The sequence below is a fragment of the Podarcis filfolensis genome, assembly GCF_964270895.1.
Source record: "Podarcis filfolensis genome assembly, chromosome: 4".
Taxonomy (NCBI): domain Eukaryota; kingdom Metazoa; phylum Chordata; class Lepidosauria; order Squamata; family Lacertidae; genus Podarcis; species Podarcis filfolensis.
The window spans coordinates 32295796-32318371 of NC_139607.1; the positions used below are offsets into that span (position 1 = coordinate 32295796).

The 22576-nt window shown below is 43.2% G+C and overlaps 1 protein-coding gene across 3 annotated transcripts in view; it reads right to left on the reverse strand.

Annotated features, from left to right (window-relative positions):
• Positions 1 to 10573: 10573 nt before the first annotated feature.
• GABRB3 (gamma-aminobutyric acid type A receptor subunit beta3) overlaps positions 10574 to 22576 on the reverse strand; it is a 201900-nt gene continuing 189897 nt past the window's right edge. For all 3 annotated transcript variants that reach the window (XM_083610777.1, XM_083610778.1, XM_083610779.1), the window contains 3 exons: positions 21508 to 21660; positions 19702 to 19946; positions 10574 to 12982 (listed from right to left, as the gene is read on the reverse strand). In XM_083610777.1, the coding sequence (XP_083466903.1) occupies positions 12632 to 12982; positions 19702 to 19946; positions 21508 to 21660 (749 nt within the window). In that variant the 3' untranslated portion in view covers positions 10574 to 12631. The remainder of the gene's footprint in view (positions 12983 to 19701; positions 19947 to 21507; positions 21661 to 22576) is intronic.

Genomic DNA, 22576 nt, shown 5'->3' on the forward strand with positions numbered 1-22576 from the left:
CCGAGGCCGTTTAGGGCTTTAAAGGTCAACACCAGCACTTTGAATTGTGCTCGGAAACGTACTGGGAGCCAATGTAGGTCTTTCAAGACCGGTGTTATGTGGTCTCGGCGGCCGCCCCCAGTCACCAGTCTAGCTGCCGCATTCTGGATTAGTTGTAGTTTCCGAGTCACCTTCAAAGGTAGCCCCACGTAGAGCGCATTGCAGTAGTCCAAGCGGGAGATAACCAGAGCATGCACCACTCTGGCGAGACAGTCCGCGGGCAGGTAGGGTCTCAGCCTGCGTACCAGGTGGAGTTGGTAGACAGCTGCCCTGGACACAGAATTGACCTGCGCCTCCATGGACAGCTGTGAGTCCAAAATGACTCCCAGGCTGCGCACCTGGTCCTTCAGGGGCACAGTTACCCTATTCAGGACCAGGGAGTCCTCCACACCAGCCCGCCCCCTGTCCCCCAAAAACAGTACTTCTGTCTTGTCAGGATTCAACCTCAATCCATTAGCCGCCATCCATCCTCCAACTGCCTCCAGGCACTCACACAGGACCTTCACCGCCTTCACTGGTTCTGATTTGAAAGAGAGGTAGAGCTGGGTATCATCTGCATATTGATGGACACCCAGTCCAAACCCCCTGATGATCTCTCCCAGTGGCTTCATATAGATGTTAAAAAGCATGGGGGAGAGGACGGAACCCTGAGGCACCCCACAAGTGAGGGCCCAGGGGTCTGAGCACTCATCCCCCACCACCACTTTCTGAACACGGCCCAGGAGGAAGGAGCGAAACCACTGCATAACAGTGCCCCCAGCTCCCAGCCCCTCTAGACGGTCCAGAAGGATGTTATGGTCGATTGTATCAAAGGCCGCTGAGAGATCCAGCAGAACTAGGAAACAACTCTCACCTTTGTCCCTAGCTCGCCGGAGATCATCAACCAGCGCGACCAAGGCAGTTTCAGTCCCATGATGAGGCCTGAATCCTGATTGGAAGGGATCCAAATGGTCCGCATCCTCCAGGCGTGCCTGGAGTTGTTCAGCAACCACGCGCTCAATCACCTTGCCCAAGAATGGAAGATTTGAGACTGGGCGATAGTTGGCCATACTGGCTGGGTCTAAAGATGGTTTTTTAAGAAGCGGTTTAATGACCGCCTCTTTCAGCGGATCTGGGAATGTTCCCTCACAGAGGGAAGCATTCACCACCCCGCAGAGCCCATCGCCCAGCCCTTCCCGGCTTGCTTTTATTAGCCAGGATGGGCAAGGATCAAGGAGACAGGTGGTTGGTTTCACGCGTCCAAGCAGCCTGTCCACATCCTCGGGGGTAACGGATTGAAATTGATTCCATGCAACTTGACCAGACAGAGCTCTAGCACTCTCCCGCCCCAGCCCTGCTCCCACGGTGGTGTCTAGCTCCTTCCGAATATGAGTGATTTTATCTGCAAAAAACTTTGCAAAATCGTTGCAGGAGATCTTGGGGTCTTTACAAGGCCCCGGTGGTAAAGGTGGTTCCGTTAAATTGCGAACCACCTGAAAGAGTCTCCTGCTACTATTTTCTGCAGATGCAATAGAGGCGGTGAAGAAAGTCTTCTTCGCCGTCGCTATCGCCACTTGGTAGGCTCGAAGTTGAGCTCTAACCTGTGTCCGGTCAGATTCGGAGTGAGTTTTCCGCCACCGACGCTCTAGCCGTCTCAGCGATTGTTTCATCGCCCTCAGCTCCGAAGAAAACCACGGGGCTGTCCGGGCTCCATGCAATCGGAGAGGGCGCTTCGGAGCCAGACAGTCGATAGCCCTGGTTAACTCCGCATTCCAGCGGGCCACCAGGGAATCAGCTGAAAGGCCATCAACATGGGATAAAGCATCCCCTACCACTCTCTGGAAACCATTTGGATCCATTAAGTGGCGGGGGCGGACCATGCGAATTGGTCCCACCTCCCTGCAGAGGGGAAGGGTCGTGGAGAAGTCCAGTTGCACCAGGAAGTGATCTGACCATGGCACTTCTTTTGTTTCACTTTTACTTAGTGTCAGATCACCCACGTCACTAGAGGTGAACACCAGGTCTAAGGCATGTCCATGACTATGAGTTGGGCCAAACTTATTCAGGGACAGCCCCATGGAGGCCATGCTTTCCACGAAGTCCCGAGCGGCCCCTTGTAAGGTCGTGTCGGCATGGATGTTAAAATCCCCTAGGACAACCAAACTAGGTGTCTCCAGGAGAAAATCCGCCACGACCTGAAGCAGCTCAGACAGGGAATCCTTGGTGCAGCGGGGAGGCCGGTACACCAATAGGAATCCTGTACTGCCCCTATTGCCCAACTTCCAGAACATGCACTCAGAAAACTGGATCTTCCCAGTAGGACGCCTGGTGCAAGCTAGTGACTTCCTAAAAATCACTGCAACCCCCCCTCCCCGCCCACATGACCTGGGTTGCTGTGCGTAAGAGAAACCTGGTGGGCAAGCAGCGGCAAGGACAGGCCCATCTGCTTCCTCCAACCAGGTCTCTGTCACACATGCCAGGTCAAATCCTCCATCCACAATCAGGTCGTGGATGGCAGTGGTTTTATTCATCATTGACCTGGCATTACACAGCAACACCTTCAGGTCATGTAGGTTTCCCCTGTTGATTCCAGTATCCATCCGGTCAAGGCCAGACCCGGAGGCAGGGATAGTCTTCAAACAACGACTAAACCTGCCTCCTCGGTAATGACATGGTCTGGTCTTAGCGTAACTCCGCCTCCTGCCCATGATCACCGAGATCGGATGTCCCAGTGCTTCCCCCCCTGTGGAACTTGTCCCAGCCATCGTGTTGGCTGGGGCCCCACTCCCAGGCAGCCCTGATCCCGCCCCTTAAAAACAAAACGCAAACTATACAGAACCAATAAAACAACAACAACAAAAAAGAACAGAACAATTATAATAAAATTAATCCCCAACCAAATATCCATTCCACCCACCCCCAACAAAGGAAAAAAGGAAAAAAAAGAAATAAAAATTTAAATTGCCACCGACTGCTTGAGGACATTTTAAAGCACATTAACCCCCTGGAACAGGGAAACAATGGCAGAACACTTCCCACCCTTCCCAAAAAGTTTGTTCCAAAAAGGGCCTGGGCCACGCCCCCTGGGCCAGTTGGAAAAGGCCCTGGAAGGGAGCAGGCCCTGCAGTCCTCACCCAGCCGATGGTCCGAGGCCTCACCGCAGCAGGAGTCCCTTTATAGCTGGGAGAGAGGGCCTGGGCCACGCCCCCTGGGCCAGTTGGAAAAGGCCCTGGAAGGGAGCAGGCCCTGCAGTCCTCACCCAGCCGATGGTCCGAGGCTTCCCCGCAGCAGGAGTCCCTTTATAGCTGGGAGAGAGGGCCTGGGCCAGTTGGAAAAGGCCCTGGAAGGGAGCAGGCCCTGCAGTCCTCACCCAGCCGATGGTCCGAGGCCTCACCGCAGCAGGAGTCCCTTTATAGCTGGGAGAGAGGGCCTGGGCCACGCCCCCTGGGCCAGTTGGAAAAGGCCCTGGAAGGGAGCAGGCCCTGCAGTCCTCACCCAGCCGATGGTCCGAGGCCTCACTGCAGCAGGAGTCCCTCTATAGCTGGGAGAGAGGGCCTGGGCCACGCCCCCTGGGCCAGTTGGAAAAGGCCCTGGAAGGGAGCAGGCCCTGCAGTCCTCACCCAGCCGATGGTCCGAGGCCTCACTGCAGCAGGAGTCCCTCTATAGCTGGGAGAGAGGGCCTGGGCCATGCCCCCTGGGCCAGTTGGAAAAGGCCCTGGAAGGGAGCAGGCCCTGCAGTCCTCACCCAGCCGATGGTCTCAAATCACAAATCACATTGCTTTCTCTGGTGGTCACAGGCAAAAGATGGCAGAGATCCTATACCTTAGTAACGTAGAAGAGGACATTTCAGTAGACACAGCTGGTAGGACTCCTGTCCTTATTTGCGCCCATTCACATACCAATTCCTGCTTTGATCCACCACAACTCCCTTCCTAAGACTGCAATCCTATACATCAGCGTTTCCCAAACTCAGGTCTCCAGCTGTTTTTGAACTACAGCTCCCATCATCCCTAGCTAGCAGGACCAGTGATCAGGCATGATGGGAACTGCTGGAGGCCCAAGTTTGGCAAACCGTTATACAACTGCTTACATGCAGGTATTATCTAATAAGTTTCCAAAAAGCAGCATCTTTATAATTATTCAGTTCTTCAATGTCATTTTTTTTTAAAAAAGTTTATTAATTATTCATAACAAAAACAGTCCCAGTCCGTATTGTTTGCTCAGCCAGCCTTGCTGTATTGAGGATTTGTCAAAGACAAGTAACGTAATACTGCAAGGCATTTGCCTTAATATAGATCTTTTCCTAAGAAGACATGCCAAAGTTCACAAGGGCTAAAGTACTTCCCGGCATCTGCTGTGCTATCACTAAAGCCATTGCAAGGAGAAGCGGGGGATTGGAGTATTGTTGGGACTCACAGTCCTGCCAGGCAATTTTCAGTGGGAATTGGTAAAAGATTTCTCTACGAGGAAAGGAACTGAATTGTTATATTCTGAAGTTCTCACCCTGGGCCAGAAGAGGGATAGTTTTCACTCAGGTCCACATATGCAAATAAGGGATTGAAATTGACGTTCAGTGATTGGATAGTTACAGAAAGTGGTTACTGTTGCATTGTAGTGGAGCTCTATATAAGCAGGCTGGCTGAACCCTTCAGTTCAGTTCTGCTCTAGTCTGTGAAAAAACAAGAGCTGTTTGAAGAATCATGTCGTCTGATATGTTCACCCACAACTTAACAGGAATGAAAAATGGGGGGGGGGGTCCTCCTCTACAGACAGGGATGATACCAAGCAGGGGTGCCAACTTGAATAAAATATTGCAGGGGGTGGGCAAGTAAGCTCTGCCCCACATAATCAATCACAAGGCAGTGCATGCACACAATTTGAATGGCAATGCCCATCAATGTCTGGCCCCCCTCAAATATTTTATTGGGAGGGCTGGAGGGATCTCAGTCCCTAGGAGATGGCTCCGACCGTAGTGAGCAACACACAATGGTTGCTGATTTAAATGCATGTAAGTTTACACTTGATTGGCCAAGCTAGACAAAGATCGAAGATGAACCCCGGAAAAGGTGAGAGAGTGATCTGATTGTTATGACTAGTGGGGTTTTTTTTTGGGGGGGAGACTCTGGTTCTGCAGTTTGGGGGGACAGGGTGCTGCAGCCCCACCTTTCCAAGCTGAAGAAGTACCTCTGTTTCTATTGGCTTCATTTAACCAATTCCCAAATTGCCCATAAGAGCAACTCCTCCATTACAGTATCTTTCTTAGTAAAGAAAAACTGTCGATTCAAATCTGTTGCTCCAGCCTCCATTTAATCTTCTGCTTAATCTGGGGAGGGGTTGGAAAATATTTATAACGTTTCCACTCCTCCTGCAAAGCACGACCTATTTGCTGAGTTTTCACTCCCCTTCGAAAAAAGCAGGGAAGGACCAAAAGGGGTGTCAAGGAGAATTGGGGACAAGGCAACAAAGTTTTACGTACCTTCAGTTCAGTCATGCACAGCTGACTAGCTGGAGCAGCATATGAATTAAAATACATGTGCATCCTGATACATTAAAAGTAGTGGAGTACATATGGAGGACATATGGAGGACCTATTTATCTGTATGCACAGCTGAGTAAGAAAATTCCCCACCCACACTGCCTTACTTTGCTTGTACATCCTAAGCTGCCTCCCCACCTACATCCTGGCCCAGACAGCCACACACAACTCAAACTGAAGAGGGATTTACCATGCAGTAGTGGCAGGAAGTGAAGTGGGAATGTGATGTAGCAAGACAGGAAGTGTGTCCCCATTATCCTGGGCAATGGAGACACATTCCATTCCCTGCTTCTCCTGTTCAGAGCACAGGCAACAGAAGGGCTTCGTTTGATGCCCTCAATGACATCAATTTAATCTGATTAGTTATGTGTCACTGTCATGTTAACAGATTCGCTGTGTAATCCCCAGTTGGTTGAGATCACGGTGTAAAGGGGAAAGACAAAAACGACACTGAAGCTGCAGAGCTCAGTGGCTGCAAATAGGTATAGAATAATTAAGCAGCTGGAGGAATTCCCCTAGGAGGAAAGGTTGCAATATTTTAGTCTTTTTTTTAAAAAAGGCAAGTGGGAACATGATAGAGTATATAAAATTATGCATGGTGTGTAAGAAGTGCATAGAAATAAGATTTTCTCCTCATCTCATAATAGTTAGACTGTCCAATGAAGCTGTATGCTGGAAGAGTCACGAGAGAGAATTCCCTGCCAGATCTGGTGTGTGCCAGATCTGGATGAACCCCAAACAGAGGTGTGATGCTTTGAATGGATTCAGTCTCAACCAATCTGAGGCAAAGTAGGATCTGTTCAAGACTGGGCAGAAGAATTTTGTGGTGCTGCAGTGACCCAGACATTAAAGAAATGGTGCAGGCCAGCTTCCACAAAATGCAAAGTTATATCTCTAAGCTTCCTGAAGAAGGAAAATGCAAGGGGGAAGAGAGAGCAGTTTTGCCAGATCAAAACTTATGACTAGCTGAAAGCAAAGACCAGGATCAGGAGAGGGCAGGAAAGCTTTTTACTGACACTTCTAGCTTGTAGTCAGAGAAATGGTTTTATCAGTGCTCCCCAATCCCAGTTTTCAGGGCCAGCCCAATACATTTTGGCACCTGAGGCGAAGCATAAAATGGCACCTCACTCCCCACCAGGAAAGAAGGGGAGAGGGAAGAGCTAGACCAGGAACAAGAGGGGGATAAAGATCTACATCAGGATCTGTTGACCCTGTGGATCTGCTGCCTGAGGTGGTTGCCTCATCTTGCCTCATGGGTGGCCTGGCCCAGCCAGGTTTTTTGGGGGAAAGGGTCAGCTTTGCAAGAGCAACTTATGTCTTTAGGCTTAAGGAATAAATCAGGATAGGAAGGGGAGGGGGCAGAGAGCTCCACTGTGACTGGCAGGTCAAGCTTGTAATCAGAGGGAATTATTTTACATAGAAAGTGAATGCCATTTAGCTCTTTGCACTCCAAAACAACTTCAGTTGTGCCTAGCACAAGAATCCCTTGAACTCGTTCTTAACCTGGGGTCCCACTTTCATTTCTCCAATTTTCAGATCCGTTGACTAGAAATCAGCAGGGGAGATTAAGTTATTAAGTAGCAGTTGCCTTTACAAGAAGACTACTGCAGTTATCATTCTGAAATGTGTCAGGAATCAGGCCTTCAAAATGGTTTATTCTGCCTGCAAATTTCATCCAATTCTGTCCCCTAATAAAAAAGTTCCTCTTCCTTTTTTAAACAAAACAAAACAAAACAAAACAAAAAACAAAAATCCAATGTGAAAGGTATATTGGACAGAGGTGAGCTGTTACTCAAAAGTACTGAACCAGGGTCTGAACCAAACCTTCTGGTTGGTGAAGGACCTATTTAGATAGCTTTAAAGGGGATTTATGGAGGATACTGCTATCAGTGACTAATTTCCAATATCAATGCGAATTGTTGGGATTCACAAGCAGGAGAGTACCATTGAGCTAGGCTTCCCATAGGCATATGGTTGGTCACTGTGGAAACACCATGCTATAAAGTGGTACCTCGGGTTACATACGCTTCAGGTTACAGATGCTTCAGGTTACAGACTCCGCTAACCCAGAAATAGTACCTCGGGTTAAGAACTTTGCTTCAGGATGAGAACAGAAATCACACGGCGGCAGCACGGCAGCAGCGGGAGGCCCAATTAGCTAAAGTGGTGCTTTAGGTTAAGAACAGTTTCAGGTTAAGAATGGACCTCCGGAACAAATCAAGTACGTAACCAGAGGTACCACTGTACTAGATAGGCTTTTGAGTGATCCAACAAGGCTCTTATACCAAATATGTGATAGATCAGTACTGCATGGATTTTTATTTTTAAAGACTGCTTATATCCCTTGAAAAACCACTTAGGACATTGAAAATTGAACTAGGTGATCATTCAGCACAGCACTAAAAATGTAATCTGTAATCCTGGCCTTTATTACAAAGTGACATTAGAAAAATTAGTGGGGTGATGCATAGCTTTGAGCATTTAGAGAAAGTGCTAAATGCTGATGATACCCATCAATTTTCTGACGGGACCGTTCCGTTGTTTTTAAGAGTTTGCACTGTTTTGTTGTTTTAGGGTTTGTTGATTTGATGCTATTGTTCCTAGAGCTAGTGTTCCTGTGTTTGATTCTGGGTTTGTTTTTTGTTTTTACTATGCACACTGTTTCAATGGCAATGATAAGGACCAACTTGAACGGCTCTGAAAGAGGATTAGAGAAATTCGTGAAGAATAAGGCTATCAATGACTACCAGTCATCATGGCTACATTCCCTCTCCACTATTGGAGGAAGTAATGCTTTTGAATACCAGCTGCTGGGAATCACAAATGGGAAGAACCCTGTTGCATTCAGCTCCTACTTTAGGGCTTTTTCAGAGGCATGTGGCTGGCCAACATGAGAGCAAAATGATGGACTAGATGGGTGTTTGGCCTGATCCGGCATGATGTTTATTATGTTCTTTCCAGTGCCTTTCATAACAAACATGTTTTGTTGGCCTGCAAATAATTTATAACAATTTTATGTAAAAAGCTATAAAAGACATGGCTAACTTTGCTCGAGTAGCAGCCTGAGTTCAGGAACGGGAAAACCTTTCAAGAAATTTCCCTAGTCCCATCCAAATTCTCCGCTGGGCTTCCCTAGAAAACCCTCAAATGTTTTGCTACATGTGAAGCTCTGTAGCATTGTATGAGCCTTGGGATTGCACTCTTGCTTCCTCGGCAGGCTCATTCTGGTAGCAGTTCCTCACCCACCAAAGCTGTTGCAGCTGTATTTCAATTTTCTTGATCTCACCAGAGTCGCTAAGGCTGCTAATTCCAGCCATAGCTAGGTGGAGACACCACAGCACGTACAGCCCATAATGGCTAGGGTAGAAGAGCAAGAGAGGCATGTAGCTGCACCAGCCTGGAGCTGGCATAACAATCAGGTCCAATTTGGGCCCATGGGATAGCAGTAGGATTGGCTTAGGATCCAGCAGATCCCAGGCTGGTTCTGCCTCCCCTGTCTCCAGAACGCCCCATTTTGAGGGTTCCTACTTACTGTCTAGCAGGTGGAAGTAGAGCTCCACACCAGTGGAGGAAGGTGGTTGTCACTCTGCAGGCAGAGGCCACCAGGGTTGAGCAGTGGGGTAACTCCATCTAATATAAGTGCCCCTGCCCCTGCTTGGTGCAAAGGCAGGGTTGGATTGCTTAGTAAGGCTGTACAGTGGTACCTCAGGTTACAAACGCTTTGGGTTACAAACGCTTCAGGTTACAGACTCCGCTAACCTGGAAGCTGTACCTTGGGTTAAGAACTTTACCTCAGGATGAGAACGGAAATCGCACGCTGGCGGTGTGGCGGCAGCAGGAGGCCCCATTAGCTAAAGTGGTACCTCAGGTTAAGAACAGTTTCAGGTTAAGAACGGACCTCCAGAACGAATTAAGTTCTTAACCTGAGGTACCACTGTAATCCTAAGCACACACAAAGTACTGTATTTTTCCATGTATAACATGCCCCCGTGTATAAGACGACCCCTACTTTTTGGGACCCCAAATTAAGGAAATAGGGGGAGGTTGCCCAGCCTTGCCGCAGCCACCAATCACCCGCCCAATTGACACAGCAGCAGCCGATCGCCAGCAGGCCTTGCCGCAGCCACCAATCACCCACCCAATTGCCGCTGACAATCTCCTGCTTGCGGATGCCACCAATCGCCCGTCCCCCCTCAACACTATCTGTGTATAAGAGGACCCCAAATTTTTAACATTTTTAAATACAAAAAAAAAAAAATCATCTTATACATGGAAAAATACGGTAGGTTCTACAGATCTGTTTCAGCTTAATATGTTTAGGATTCAGATTAAATGTTATAGATATATAGTTCATCTCAATTAGTTTGTGAATCACATTGTCTAAATTGTTGTTGAAGCCTGAAGTCATTATGGGTTGCTGTCATTCCTCGCTCATTACTGATTTCAGTGTTATAGACCAATCAAGATACCCTCACACAAAATTATCTTTATTTACATTCATAGCAAAAAAAGAAAAACGAAAAAGACAACCCTTCCCATCTTTCATAAGTTTATGAACTTCAGTATAAGCCTCAACATCCGATTATTATTATTATAATTATTTTAACACTACAGCTGCACTGAAATTTTGATTCCTATTTTGATTTAAAGGCTCATATTATAATTTCAATGGCAGCTTCCGTTAGGCAATAAAATGAACCAGTCCACTAAGAATAATTTTGGCATGGTTTTAGTTAATACGTATTCTTCCAAGAAAGCCATGGTCTCTAGCAAGCTGCCCTGGATTCCTGGCATATATCCAGGGCTTTTTTCCAGCCAGAACTCACCGGAAGTCAATTCCGGCACCTCTCAGGTGGGTGCCATTGCCATTCTAAGAGAACAAGATTCACGGTGAGTTCCGGCACCTCTTTTTCTAGAAAAATAGCACTGCATGTTGTCTCAGTAGCAGGTGTGATATCAGCCGAGACTAAACATAATTCTGCAGGTTTCTGTTTTCATATCAAGGTAAAACTTTCCCCCCCAAATCACTAGGCCAGTTATGTGAAATACCATTTCTCCCCCCTCACATACGGTGTTCTCCAGCATGTGAAAATGAAACCAGGTATGACTGGTTTTAACTCAGTTTCAACATAATATCCTTTTCTATAGTATATTATTTTATGTGGGAGTGACATGCAAAAAGCATTCCTGTAACATGGAAAGTGGCCCTTTAACAGTATGGCAGGTGAATCAGAGGTTGCTTCCATATAATGAAAGCTACAAAATGTTTCCAGTGCAACCCAACTAGTGGAAGTTGCCATAATGAAATGAATGGGGAATACAACTGGCGATTTGCACCTACAACTTTACCTTCCAAATTCCTGCTCATCCAGTTTTCTCTAAACTCCTTTAGATATTCATTCATCTCATGTATGCTAAGTTAACAGTACTGATATGAATGCATTCTAACTACAGGAAAACAAAAGTGGAACATTTTGCATAAGGAAAATGACTGAATGCATTTAATGCTGAAGCAAGACATTTGTTCTCCATTATTTATGGTTTGTGAATGTAGCATATCAGCTATACTAGCAGTTTTAGTGTGTATATACATATATATGTACAAAATAGATGTGAAAATGTTCTGTTATTGAATTTATACATTAGAAGTGCTATATTGGTTTAATTCTAGAGAAGAGAAAGCTGTAACATCACAGAAACAAAAGTATGATATAGCATGCAGTCACAGTAGCAAGCACTAGAAAGAAAATTGGGTAAATTATTCATATATATGCATATTATGCAAATATATCTTACATTAATCATGTTCTAAAAATGTTTGGTAATGTAAATGCATGGTTTTCCCTTTTCGTTTTTAACCTGAGGTGTCTTCTAGTTTATCATTGGAATACTAATAATTAAAGAAACAATGGGCTAAGATTATCATATCCTCCATTGCCTGGCATTCTGGAAATTTGAAAAGCTCTGTGGCACAGAGAAGCTTTTATATATATATATATAAACCTTATCTATTCTTTTGTGGAACTGATTTGTTCTGCCTGGCTGCTCCACTGTAACATAGAGAAGATTTGCAAAGGGGAAGCAGGTACAGCAGAACATGGAGCAATGTATGTGCTAAAATTTTCCTCAGAAAGAATCTCCTCAGATTATAGTACCCCTGCAAAGGAGAAGATTTGATAACCCTGTATAGATCAGAATAGATCCTAAGTATGTTAGCAGCAGTTGCATTTCAAACAACATTCCAGTAACAATATGCTGTAGGGATTCTCTCCTCAAAGTAATCCTATACTGTAATTGGAATATTAAATTAAAACATTATATAATGCACTGTATCACATAAGAAGAGGCTGCTTTGCATCGTTCAATAGCTTCTTAAGGATTGTAAATCCTATGAACGCGAAGCAAACTGATCTCTTGATCAAGATTTAACTTGCTACATGAGAATAAACAAGTGATCGCTAAAAGGATGATGCCCATTTTTGATAGGGAAACTGATCTTTGCTAGAATATAAAACACAAACCATTAGCAAAAACAAAAATTAAAAAATATTGATTAGGTTCATTGGTTCAATGATTAGGAAATATAACTTAGAAAAAGTGTACCAGTGTTAATTCTACCAGTTAATGAGCAGTCAAGTTTCCACAAACAATATCACATAATTCTGATAAATATGGAATTGCAGAGGTCTGAAAAATATTTGGGTGGTCTTAAATGACTTTTAGATTTATCAAAACCTACAGTTTTCAGAGCACTTGCCTCTCCATACTTTTTATTTTATTTTTTAAAAATCACTTAATGCACATTCTGCTAAACTGTCCGTTATCTTCCGAAAGTACAGAGTGTGTGTGTATATATATAGTACATATGTGTATGCACAATGGGTATAATACACATTCTTTCACAATATATGTACACACATAAACAGGATTTTAAATATATTTATATATATTTTATATTTATATATATATATATATAGTGTAAAAGTTTCTTATGTACACATACAAAATAACAGGCAAATTAATATTTAACTTGTTGAAGTCTTTTTTTTAAAAAAAAGAAGAAGAAGTAAAGTCAATTTAGTTGACATAGTATAGCCAGTAGATTAAGTTGAAAAGAGAAAAAGTGAAAGGAAACACCATTCTTGACCATCTATCTATGGCGTTCACATCCGTTAGGTCAGGAATTTTTATCTTTAGCTGTGAAGACCTTCTCCGTAAATGACTCTTCTTTGTGTGGGCGCCAGTTCTGTCCAATGTACGCCTTCCAAGGTTTTCTCGATGCGAACTCTGTTTTCTGTACTGGATACCTGAGCTGTCAAAGGATATTGTTGAATTCTGAGGATCGGTGACGCTTGTGGTGACCTCATTGCTTGCAACTTCGTTGTGAATTTCGAGGGATGTTAGCAGGATATTCCCATGCATGTCCACCTAGTTGGAAACAAATTCATAATGATGGAGGTTCATAATTTTTTTCCAGTAAATAAAAATATTTAATTCTATTTCAGAATAGAGGGCAACTTCTGTTCCAAGTTTTAAATGACTGCTGAAAACTCTTCTATTCCATCAGGCCTATGCAGGAAATTAAGAATACATCTTTCCATAATAGTTAACTGATGTCTGATTTTAACTTTTTAACTTTTTTATTGTATGGGTTTTTTTGTTCTATTGTTATACACCACTTTGGTGTTTTTTTAATGAATAGCAGTATACAAATGTTTTTAAAACAAACACACAAACACACAAATAAATAAAATAAGGTTTAACTATTCCCCATGAAAATGGACAGAATTACCATATGAAGTGGTAAGGATTAGGAATCATGTCAATAACATAAATATAAAACAAGTAGGGCCTGAAACAAAATGTTGCAATGTAGACTCGTTCTGTAACTGGAGTGCTATTTTCCAGGGCTTTAGCCAGTCAGCCAGGCAGTCACACCTCAGGACCTCAGAAGATGCAGATCAGAGAGGGTTCTCTCCTGAGGGCGTTTAACACAGATGGGTCTCTGTTGGTGGGATGAGGAATCCCCCTAGACCTTTGCATGCTCCTGTGAGCACAACAGTATATAAAAAGGCTAAAGAGCAAATCCACTTTCCCTACTGAATTGTATTGTAAGTTCTGATCAATATTCAAAATTGCATTTGATACAGATGCAGGCTACTCATCTGCTGTAGTATTCACAAAGTCGCTTTACCTACATAATGATCCTTCAGAAAAGTCATTAACACTATGGGCAAATTCCGGTCCCAAGTGAGTATTGCTGCTCATGCAAGGAATGACTGGTACAACACTCAAAATATCACTTTCTCCTCTCCCTAGCACACATATGGGTGCAAATGCATTGAGCCACAATACACTGACCCATTGCCAGAAACAGGAGGTTCATCCCACCTTTTATCTCCCAATGCAGCCCTCCCTCTGCTTTGGGTAAAAGTTACCCAAGCACCGGACATGTAAATATGAAACATTTGGCCTACTTAAACAGGATCAAATGTATAGTTCACAATCCTGGGATGGTGGTGAGATTACATAGAAGACATACCAATACTTCCCAAGGGCTTCCTAAGTCCCTAGGGTAGGGAGGTCTTCCTCTTTGGTGGTTTTTATTCTATTATTATTTCCCCCCCCCCAACTGTGGTAAATGGAAAGAAATTGGCTATTTCATTTGCAGCATAGCTGAAGGCATGTGAAGGGAACGAGGAGACTTAGGATCCTGCTAGTGCCTGGCTGCTCCAAACATTCCCCTGGAAAACCCCATTTCCCATACCCATTGCCAGAAGAACATGGTTGTATGTTTTTGTGTGAGTGTGTAAAAGTCCTGGCAGCAGGCCTCTTTGGTGGCAGAGCATACCATGCCTAAGAGCCCCTCAGATCACATTTGCCTGGCTTTAGGATTACTGAGTGTGCAAGTTCAACTAGGCAGAACAATCTACTTACTCTTTTTTATTCCTAAAACATAATGATAATCAGAGGTTCCTGAAGATACTATTCACTCTGGTGCAACGTATTTACTAGAAATTTGTCTTGTTCTGCTTTGGAAAGCGAGTAAGTCACTGTACTGTCTGGGAAGTGTCATTTCATGGCAAAACTCCCATTTGTTTTATGGGTCTAGATCAATTTAAAAAAAAAATATTTTAAAAACTTGTATCAAAATGTGCAGGCTTCTCACTTCATTCTTAATGCCAATTTCAACATATTTTTAATTGTGCGGAATTTTTGAAAGTGAATTTAATGGCAGGCAATTCATGTTCCCTGAATCATTTCAATCCAATTTAATTGTTTAATATGATATTAATTTTAAGGGTCCCGGAATTGAAGTGTATTTGATACCGTTCACAATTGCAGAGTGTTATTTACTTTACATTTTACCATTCTTCCCTTTTTTCCCTCTTGAAGTGGCACATGAACTTAAAACAAGGGTTCTGCGGTAGTAAAATGAGAATGTGTAGCACCCTTTATCTGATCTGGCTTTATCATCAGAAGTTACAATATAATGATCCACAAAAAGGTCAGATCCCACAAATTAGCTGTGGGATCCTTCTGCTTGGATTGAGAGCAATATAGAAGAAACTGACTGATTTCCTGGCCAGGGAATAAGACAAACAGCCAAGTCACTAGCAGACATAATATTCCATTTGCAGGTTCTCGTGTCTTTGCATGTTAGCTTTTTCATGCAGATATAGCATCCCCACAAGGCTTGGGATAATATGAATTTTGACACTGTACTTATGCAACAGTCAATATACCTTCTCTAATTGCTTGCTTATGAAAGCAGGCAGTTTTAGAATCAGACCAAAACATTGTATATTAAGACAATGTTAGCCCATGGCAGCTGGGATTTTTCAACCAGACAATTTTAACCTCGTGCTATGTTGTTACGGTCTGGGCTCTTTGTGTTTTGAACTCCGTATAGATTGGTCTTAGACATTCAGTTGTATCACCCCTTGAAACAGGACTGTGCTCCAAAAGTCAATCTATGCCAGTTCCAGTGTGTGCTAATATTGTGGGCTCCTTGTCACTTGGGTACTTTTAATATTGTCTCGAATGGATTCCCCTCCTTTTTTTGGCTATATTAGTGAGAACATTTGAAAACTACTTTCCAATCCACAGACACTGTCTACGTTTTATATTCAGTGAAGGATAACCAGACCTCCTGAATGCTAAAAAGAGGGAAACTAGAATTTACATGGAAGCCGCTTTTAAATGTCTAGTTACTTAATTTTCTTGATTAGCCATTCTTGCCTTTCAAATAATTGTTTGTTTTATTGTAAATTGCTTTGGGACTTTTGCTGTTGGAAGCAATTCATAAATTCAATAAACCTAACTTAAAGGTAAACGTACCTCTGATGATTAGGTCCAGTCGTGGACGACTCTGGGGTTACGGCGCTCATCTCGCTCTATAGGCCGAGGGAGCTGGTGTTTGTCCGCAGACAGCTCTGTGGCCACAGTCATGTGGCCACCATGACTAAGCTGCTTTGGGTGAAACCAGAGCAGTGCACGGAAACGCCGTTTACCTTCCCACCAGAGTGGTACTTATTTATCTACTTGCACTTTGATGTGCTTTCGAACTGCTAGGTGGGCAGGAGCAGGGACCGAGCAACGGGAGCTCACCCCATCACGGGGATTTGAATGGCCGACCTTCTGATCAGCAAGACCTAGGCTCTGTGGTTTAGACCACAGCGCCACCCGCGTCCCAAACCTAACTTAACCTAACTTTAATGGACATCTTTAGCTCTAGCACATATTTTTAAAAACACTAAAGTCCAAATAAACATCCTGGAAACAGTGTAACAAATACTGTTAAAGATAATAGTGAAGTGTATCAGAAAATTAAAAGGGGAAAGTTTTGTATTTTATTTCCACATGCTACAGAAATTGCACTGTTAAGTTCCTCCTTGCCACTGTGAATATTAAGAATTCTACTTGTAAAATTTTAGATGGGCTCATTGCCAATTTAAAAAGGTGCATATTGAATTATTAAAACTGGTGACATGTTTTCAGTAAATGGCTCTTATTAAGGGGTCGGTACAAAACATGTGCAGGTTTTCCTTTACCACTCAATTTTAGAGCTCACCAACATTGTTCTGTAGTATATATTCTCAGTCCAGAAGAAAGCCTGTAATTATTTAAATATATTTAATATTTTCCCAAGTACAATGGCAGATGGTCATTCAACAGGCCAAATTCAAACTAACTTGAGGACCTAGTATCACACAGCCTGCACCATCATATGTCCCTAACTCCCTCGATCCGAGGCTGGAGAAAGTGAGCAATGCTTTTTAATAATAATTAGTACAATGAATGTTCCTGGTTGGAACACTCTGTTTCCAGGGACATGATTTTCAGCTAACCATGCAGGACGTACTTAACAGAGAAAGACTGGAAACCACATTTCTCTTTCAATTCTTTAATAACTGGGAGACAGGTATTTTCTAAGCATTGCTCATCCAACACCTCATACTATAGTGATGCTTGCATGGGAATAACATAAGCAGACCAGCAACGGGGGTAAAGATTTACACCCTGATAGTTACTGAGTGGAGAGTTATTACATCGCCAAAATAGTGGAATGTGCAAACCAGCCTTCATGTTGATAAAGAACAGGTGCAAAGCTTCAACAAAACACTTCCCTGAATTACTGCTGTAAAGTTTTGCATACATTTCTAAACACAACTCTAGCAACAAAGCATGCACACATTCGGGTGGAAGTGCACAGGAGTGGGGTGGGATACGGCGAAGTTCGGAGAAGTTTTTTGGTGAATTATTATAGGTTCCAGCAGAATTTCAGGGGCTTCATATATAAAAAAAATCTATAAATATCCCTGATTATATCACAATTTAAGTGTTGTGCTTCTCAGCCAAGGAACCTTGTGAGTTGTAAAGGGCGATACAGATATAATGGGGCAGGGGGGGGGGGGCGGAGGAGATAATGAACCTCACAATAGAAGTACAGTCCTATGAGGGCCTTTACACTTGCAAGGTGTGCTGTCTTTCCATTTGTGGTTTTAAATGGGGGGCTACAGAAAAATCCCCTTTGTCAAAAGGCTCTGCCCTTGTAATGGTGGAGAGAGTCCATAGACCATGTCCTTTAACACTGCCCCTATGATCAAGATGCTTGTACAAAGATTATTGCCCCATTGCTTAGAAGAATGCCCATAAGTCCTAGTTTGCAATTGCCCGGTTCACTTCTAGAAGACGGAAAACCAGAGATTGCAGGAATTAGTCACAAAATTCTTTGTGTGACAGCCTACAAAATAAGTCAGTTGTTCTTACTCGCTGGGTCTACATAGACCATTTACCGAAAAATACAGTATCTCTCTTTTAAATGACAGTCTTCAGTTTTGCTTAATTACTATTTTATTTTGCTTGATTTAATCCATACTAGTATTTGTTGTATTAGAGCACATTGGTATTTAACCCCACATACAACCCACAAAAAAAAAAAACAATTCCCAGAAGTCATTGGGACAGTTAAACTAGTTTCGGATTGGGTCAAAAAAAATTACGTAGGGAGAAGAAATTATGTAAGCCTGGATGTGCTCCCCTGATCGCATGATCACATTTAGCCATTTAAGAAAAGTAGATGACAAGAATACCACTTTCCTCCCTGGACATAGCAACAAAATATGCTGGGACACCATTTATAATATTGGCTTGAGAGGACCTATACTACTGTATAATGTTGCATGTGCCTTGAGGCACATGTCTCTTCTCTCTCTCTCTCTCTCTCTCTCTCTCTCTCTCACACACACACACACACACAGACAGACACACACACTGCCCTTAGATAAACATCAATTAAAAATTCTCGGTGTGGTGACTTGTAACAATAGAACTAGTAAAAAAACAAATCAGTACACTGAGGAATACAAACAACGCACTTAAAGCCTTTCTTAAATGTCTAAACATTGATCTCATATTTAGCTTTCTCTCCTGCACAACACAAAAGGAGGCACTGCTTTAGCTATGCGCTTGCAGTTTCACATCGAAATTTGTGGTTCTCGATCTCTTACTACACCAGTTGCCATGATCTGCACCAACCAAATATAATTCCATTAATATCACATTGTGAACGGCCCTTTGAATTCAGACGCAAACCTCGTGAAGAAAAGCTGTCTTCTTGCACCCCTTTAACCATTTCCTGTACAAATACATACAGCAGGAAATGAGCAGAGGTTTTGCTACTGAAAAAATGCACATTTGTTTTTGACACACTTAAATACAACCGCCAAACAAAAAAAATTCTGCATCTTTCCTAGTCTGGCGGGGGTAGGGGTGGGGAGCTGACAGCATTTAAGTCTGGGCTCCATGACTTATTTCTCATTCTGTATAAGAAACTAAAAAGAAATAATAAGCAGTGGAGGAAGTAGTTTTTATATGTAACAAAACACATTCAGTTGGCCAGTTCCCTTATCCTGGAGGCACGACAAGAGTAATTGGGGCAATATACATTGCATTAAGGGACGTGGGTGGTGCTGTGGGTTAAACCACAGAGCCTAGGACTTGCTGAACAGAAGGTTTGTGGTTCGAATCCCCATGACGGGGTGAGCTCCCGTTGCTTGGTCCCAGCTCCTGCCAACCTAGCAGTTCGAAAGCACATCAAAGTGCAAGTAGATAAATAGGTACCGCTCTGGTGGGAAGGTAAACAACGTTTCCGTGCACTGCTCTGGTTTGCCAGAAGCGGCTTAGTCATGCTGGCCACATGACCTGGAAGCTGTATGCCAGCTCCCTCGGCCAATAAAGCGAGATGAGCGCCGCAACCCCAGAGTCGGCCACGACTGGACCTAATGGTCAGGGGTCCCCTTACCTTTACCTTGCATTAAGTGTTAGTGATGGGAAGAGAAGTTCCCAGGCCTGTGAATCCTGAACTAGCTATTTCGCTTATGGTAATAAAGTATGTGAACCTGTAGCCTACCAGAACCATGTTTTGCTCACTCTTTCCCTTTCTGCACTCTCTGTGTACTGGGAGTGTTTTATGTGACTAAGGATCTATTCATACTGAGGGAGGGAGGGAGGTGGCTGCGGTTTCTACAGATGCCAATGATACAGCTTAGCGTGGAGGGTAAGTACACTTAATCCTACTGATCCATAGTGGTGCTTTGGAACTGAAAACAACACAGGCTAGTAGATGATGTGAATAATCCTACCCGGTTGCTTTCGAACTTAGAGCGATCGTTGTTTGCTTTGGCCGTCTTTTCTGCAAGTTTCTTCTGCCTTTGAGGGCCTTTTCCAAAGAAGATGTAGTTGACGAAAGCATATTCAAGTAAGGCCAAGAAGACAAATACAAAGCAGCCCATGAGATACATGTCAATGGCTTTGACATAGGGAATCTTAGGCAAAGTCTCTCTGAGATGAGTGTTGATCGTTGTCATAGTAAGCACAGTTGTAATACCTAAAAATGGGACGAAAGGCAAGTATATTAAGATCTTTCATGCATTTCCCCCTAAAAGCCATTTCCAGGAGCTTGTTGATGTTGTGGAAGAGTCAGCGAAATAAAGAAAGGGAACACTGTTGTTTTTATTTGTTTGTTTATTGCATTTATATTCTGCCTTTCACTTCAAGGACCTCATATTTTGTTTCATAGCTCTGTGAATTCCACAAAGAGATCTTATCCTACATTTATTGGATGCCTAACCTATTACAACCAAAGTGATTTGGAATAAGACAGTTTCTTTACTGAAGAGTTTGCTTCTGAAATACCTATAAATGATTTGTTATATAACTACTTTCTCCGGACCTAAAAGAAAATTGTCATATGAGAAATTCCTTAAAAAGGATGAAAGGAGATATAAAGGAGAGCTAGAAAGGGGATTTTCACTGAAATCAATTGAGCTTAGAGAACTGATGTAACCCAGTGCTATTCAAAGGGTGGATCATGGGTTTCTCTGTACCAATGGTGGTAATGGTGAAAGATGGCTGGCCCACCAATTCTATCTGAAATGTGTACCCTAACAAGAGTGCTCTGGGATGCACATAGAGCAGCGGTGAAACTCAAAAGCTCTAGCAAGAGTCCTGTGTGAATGGCATGTGTGCTTTAGAACCAGATGGACGGGGTATAAATAATAAAATTGTTGTTGTTGTTTTTGAGAACCCAATTAAAAGCACAGGTGTTCTGTTGCAGGTGATATGGAAACAGTTCCTTGAACCGATAATAGCTGGAAAACTACTGATGTTTCAACAGCAGGCATTTTGCACTTGAGAGTGGACAACGGGACTGCATGCAATTCAGTGCTGATCTTATTCTGGGTTACCCCATGTCTGTAAACGTATGTAACAAGGGAGAATCCATGAGGAACTGGGAGGAAGAAGAGGAAGCAAAGTGGCCTATATATTGCTTTGCCACCCCCCCAAAGCCAGCTCAATAATCAGAGAAGGGCTTGGACTTCAGAAACCTTCTCTCGGCTCAGTCCCCCTTGCATCAGCCAACTGCTTCAACAGCAAAGGGAATGGAGCCACTACTGCTTACCAGCACGAGTGAAGCAGTGGCAAGATTGAGGGTGCGTACATACAGTGGTGTGAGCAATGGATTGGCTCTGTTGGTTATGCAGCCCCAACTTTGTCACTGTCTTTTAGCTCCTGCTACCAGTAATCAGCATTGCTTTGCTGCTGGGAGGCTACTGCTGTGGCTCCAACCCCACTGGGCAAACCACTTCTGATCTGAGGCAAGCTCTAACACAGGATTGCAAAAAAGCCCAGCCTGCGAAAAGTCTTTATGCGCCTGCTGGGGACTGTAGCTGTAGCAACTTACTGCATTTCTTCGCTGTTTGTGGAAATGGGGACTTCCCTCATCTGACAGCCTGTTTATTTTCTGGGAAGTGCTCCATCCCTCCTGCGCCAGTCCACTCACCCATCTGCATGCAATCCTTTGTCACCTGTGCTTAAATATGTGGCTGTTGTAACAACCTCCTACAAGGATATGACAGGGTAATGCCCCATTCATCCTCATTCCATACCGAGAGCAACTCTTGCTGCAGATGCATCATAATTGATCCAGAAGGACACCCACGATAAAATGGTAATCAGTATCGAGGGCATGTAGGTCTGAAGAATAAAGTATCCAATATTCCTCTTCAGCTTAAAGCTCAGTGACAGTCTTGGATAGGCACCTATTAGAAAACAAGGGAAATAACAGTTAGTTATATATATTCTCCAATGTAACTATTGATGACGTTAGTAAAGGCAGAATATGCTCCTCCTCTACAGAAGCAAAAACACATTTGATGGGCTGTTTTGTTACCTATAAAACCTTGAATAAAAATCACAAAAATTTGTGAGTTCACATTGAAACTAATGCATACTAGAGAAAATATGTCATGATTCTTGAACACCTATCTGGTTACCTTTTGAAATTTTGTGAAGAACAGAGATATAGTTAATTAACATTTACAAAATAATTTTCACATATTACTGTAAATGTGTGTGTGTGTGATGTCATCTCCACAAGACGGTGGAATAGCCTTCTTCCCCTTGATTCCAGCCCATGGATGTTTAAATTAGATAACCCTAAATCTTAAAAATACTTATCAAAATAGTGAATTCTGTCAGGACTTGTTACAGTGCTCATAATTAGAACAAAAACCTGACATAAAAACCTAATAATTTTAAAAAAAGAAAGAATTTTTTTATGGGGGGTGGGATCAATACTTATTTCTCCATTACTATGTTTATCCATTAGCTTGGCTATACAATTGCCTATACTTATTTCTCCATTACTATGTTTATCCATTAGCTTGGCTATACAGTTGCCTATAGAGGCAATTCTCCTAAAACAATTTAATCAGGAAAATTCAGACTGGTGGCTTGGTTCATGAAGCTGTTTCTGAGTGAATTATTTTTGCTGTACCATTTCAGTCAGTTTCTGATCTTTAAGTGTTGCCCCTGTTCTAGTTTACAGCCCCTTATTATTCTTAATTTCAATACTACAATGCCCAACTGTCTGTTCCGTATGGTTCATATTTTGCAGCATTAATGGTAGGTAGGATGTTGCAAAATGTTTTCATATCAAATCCCTGAAATCACCAA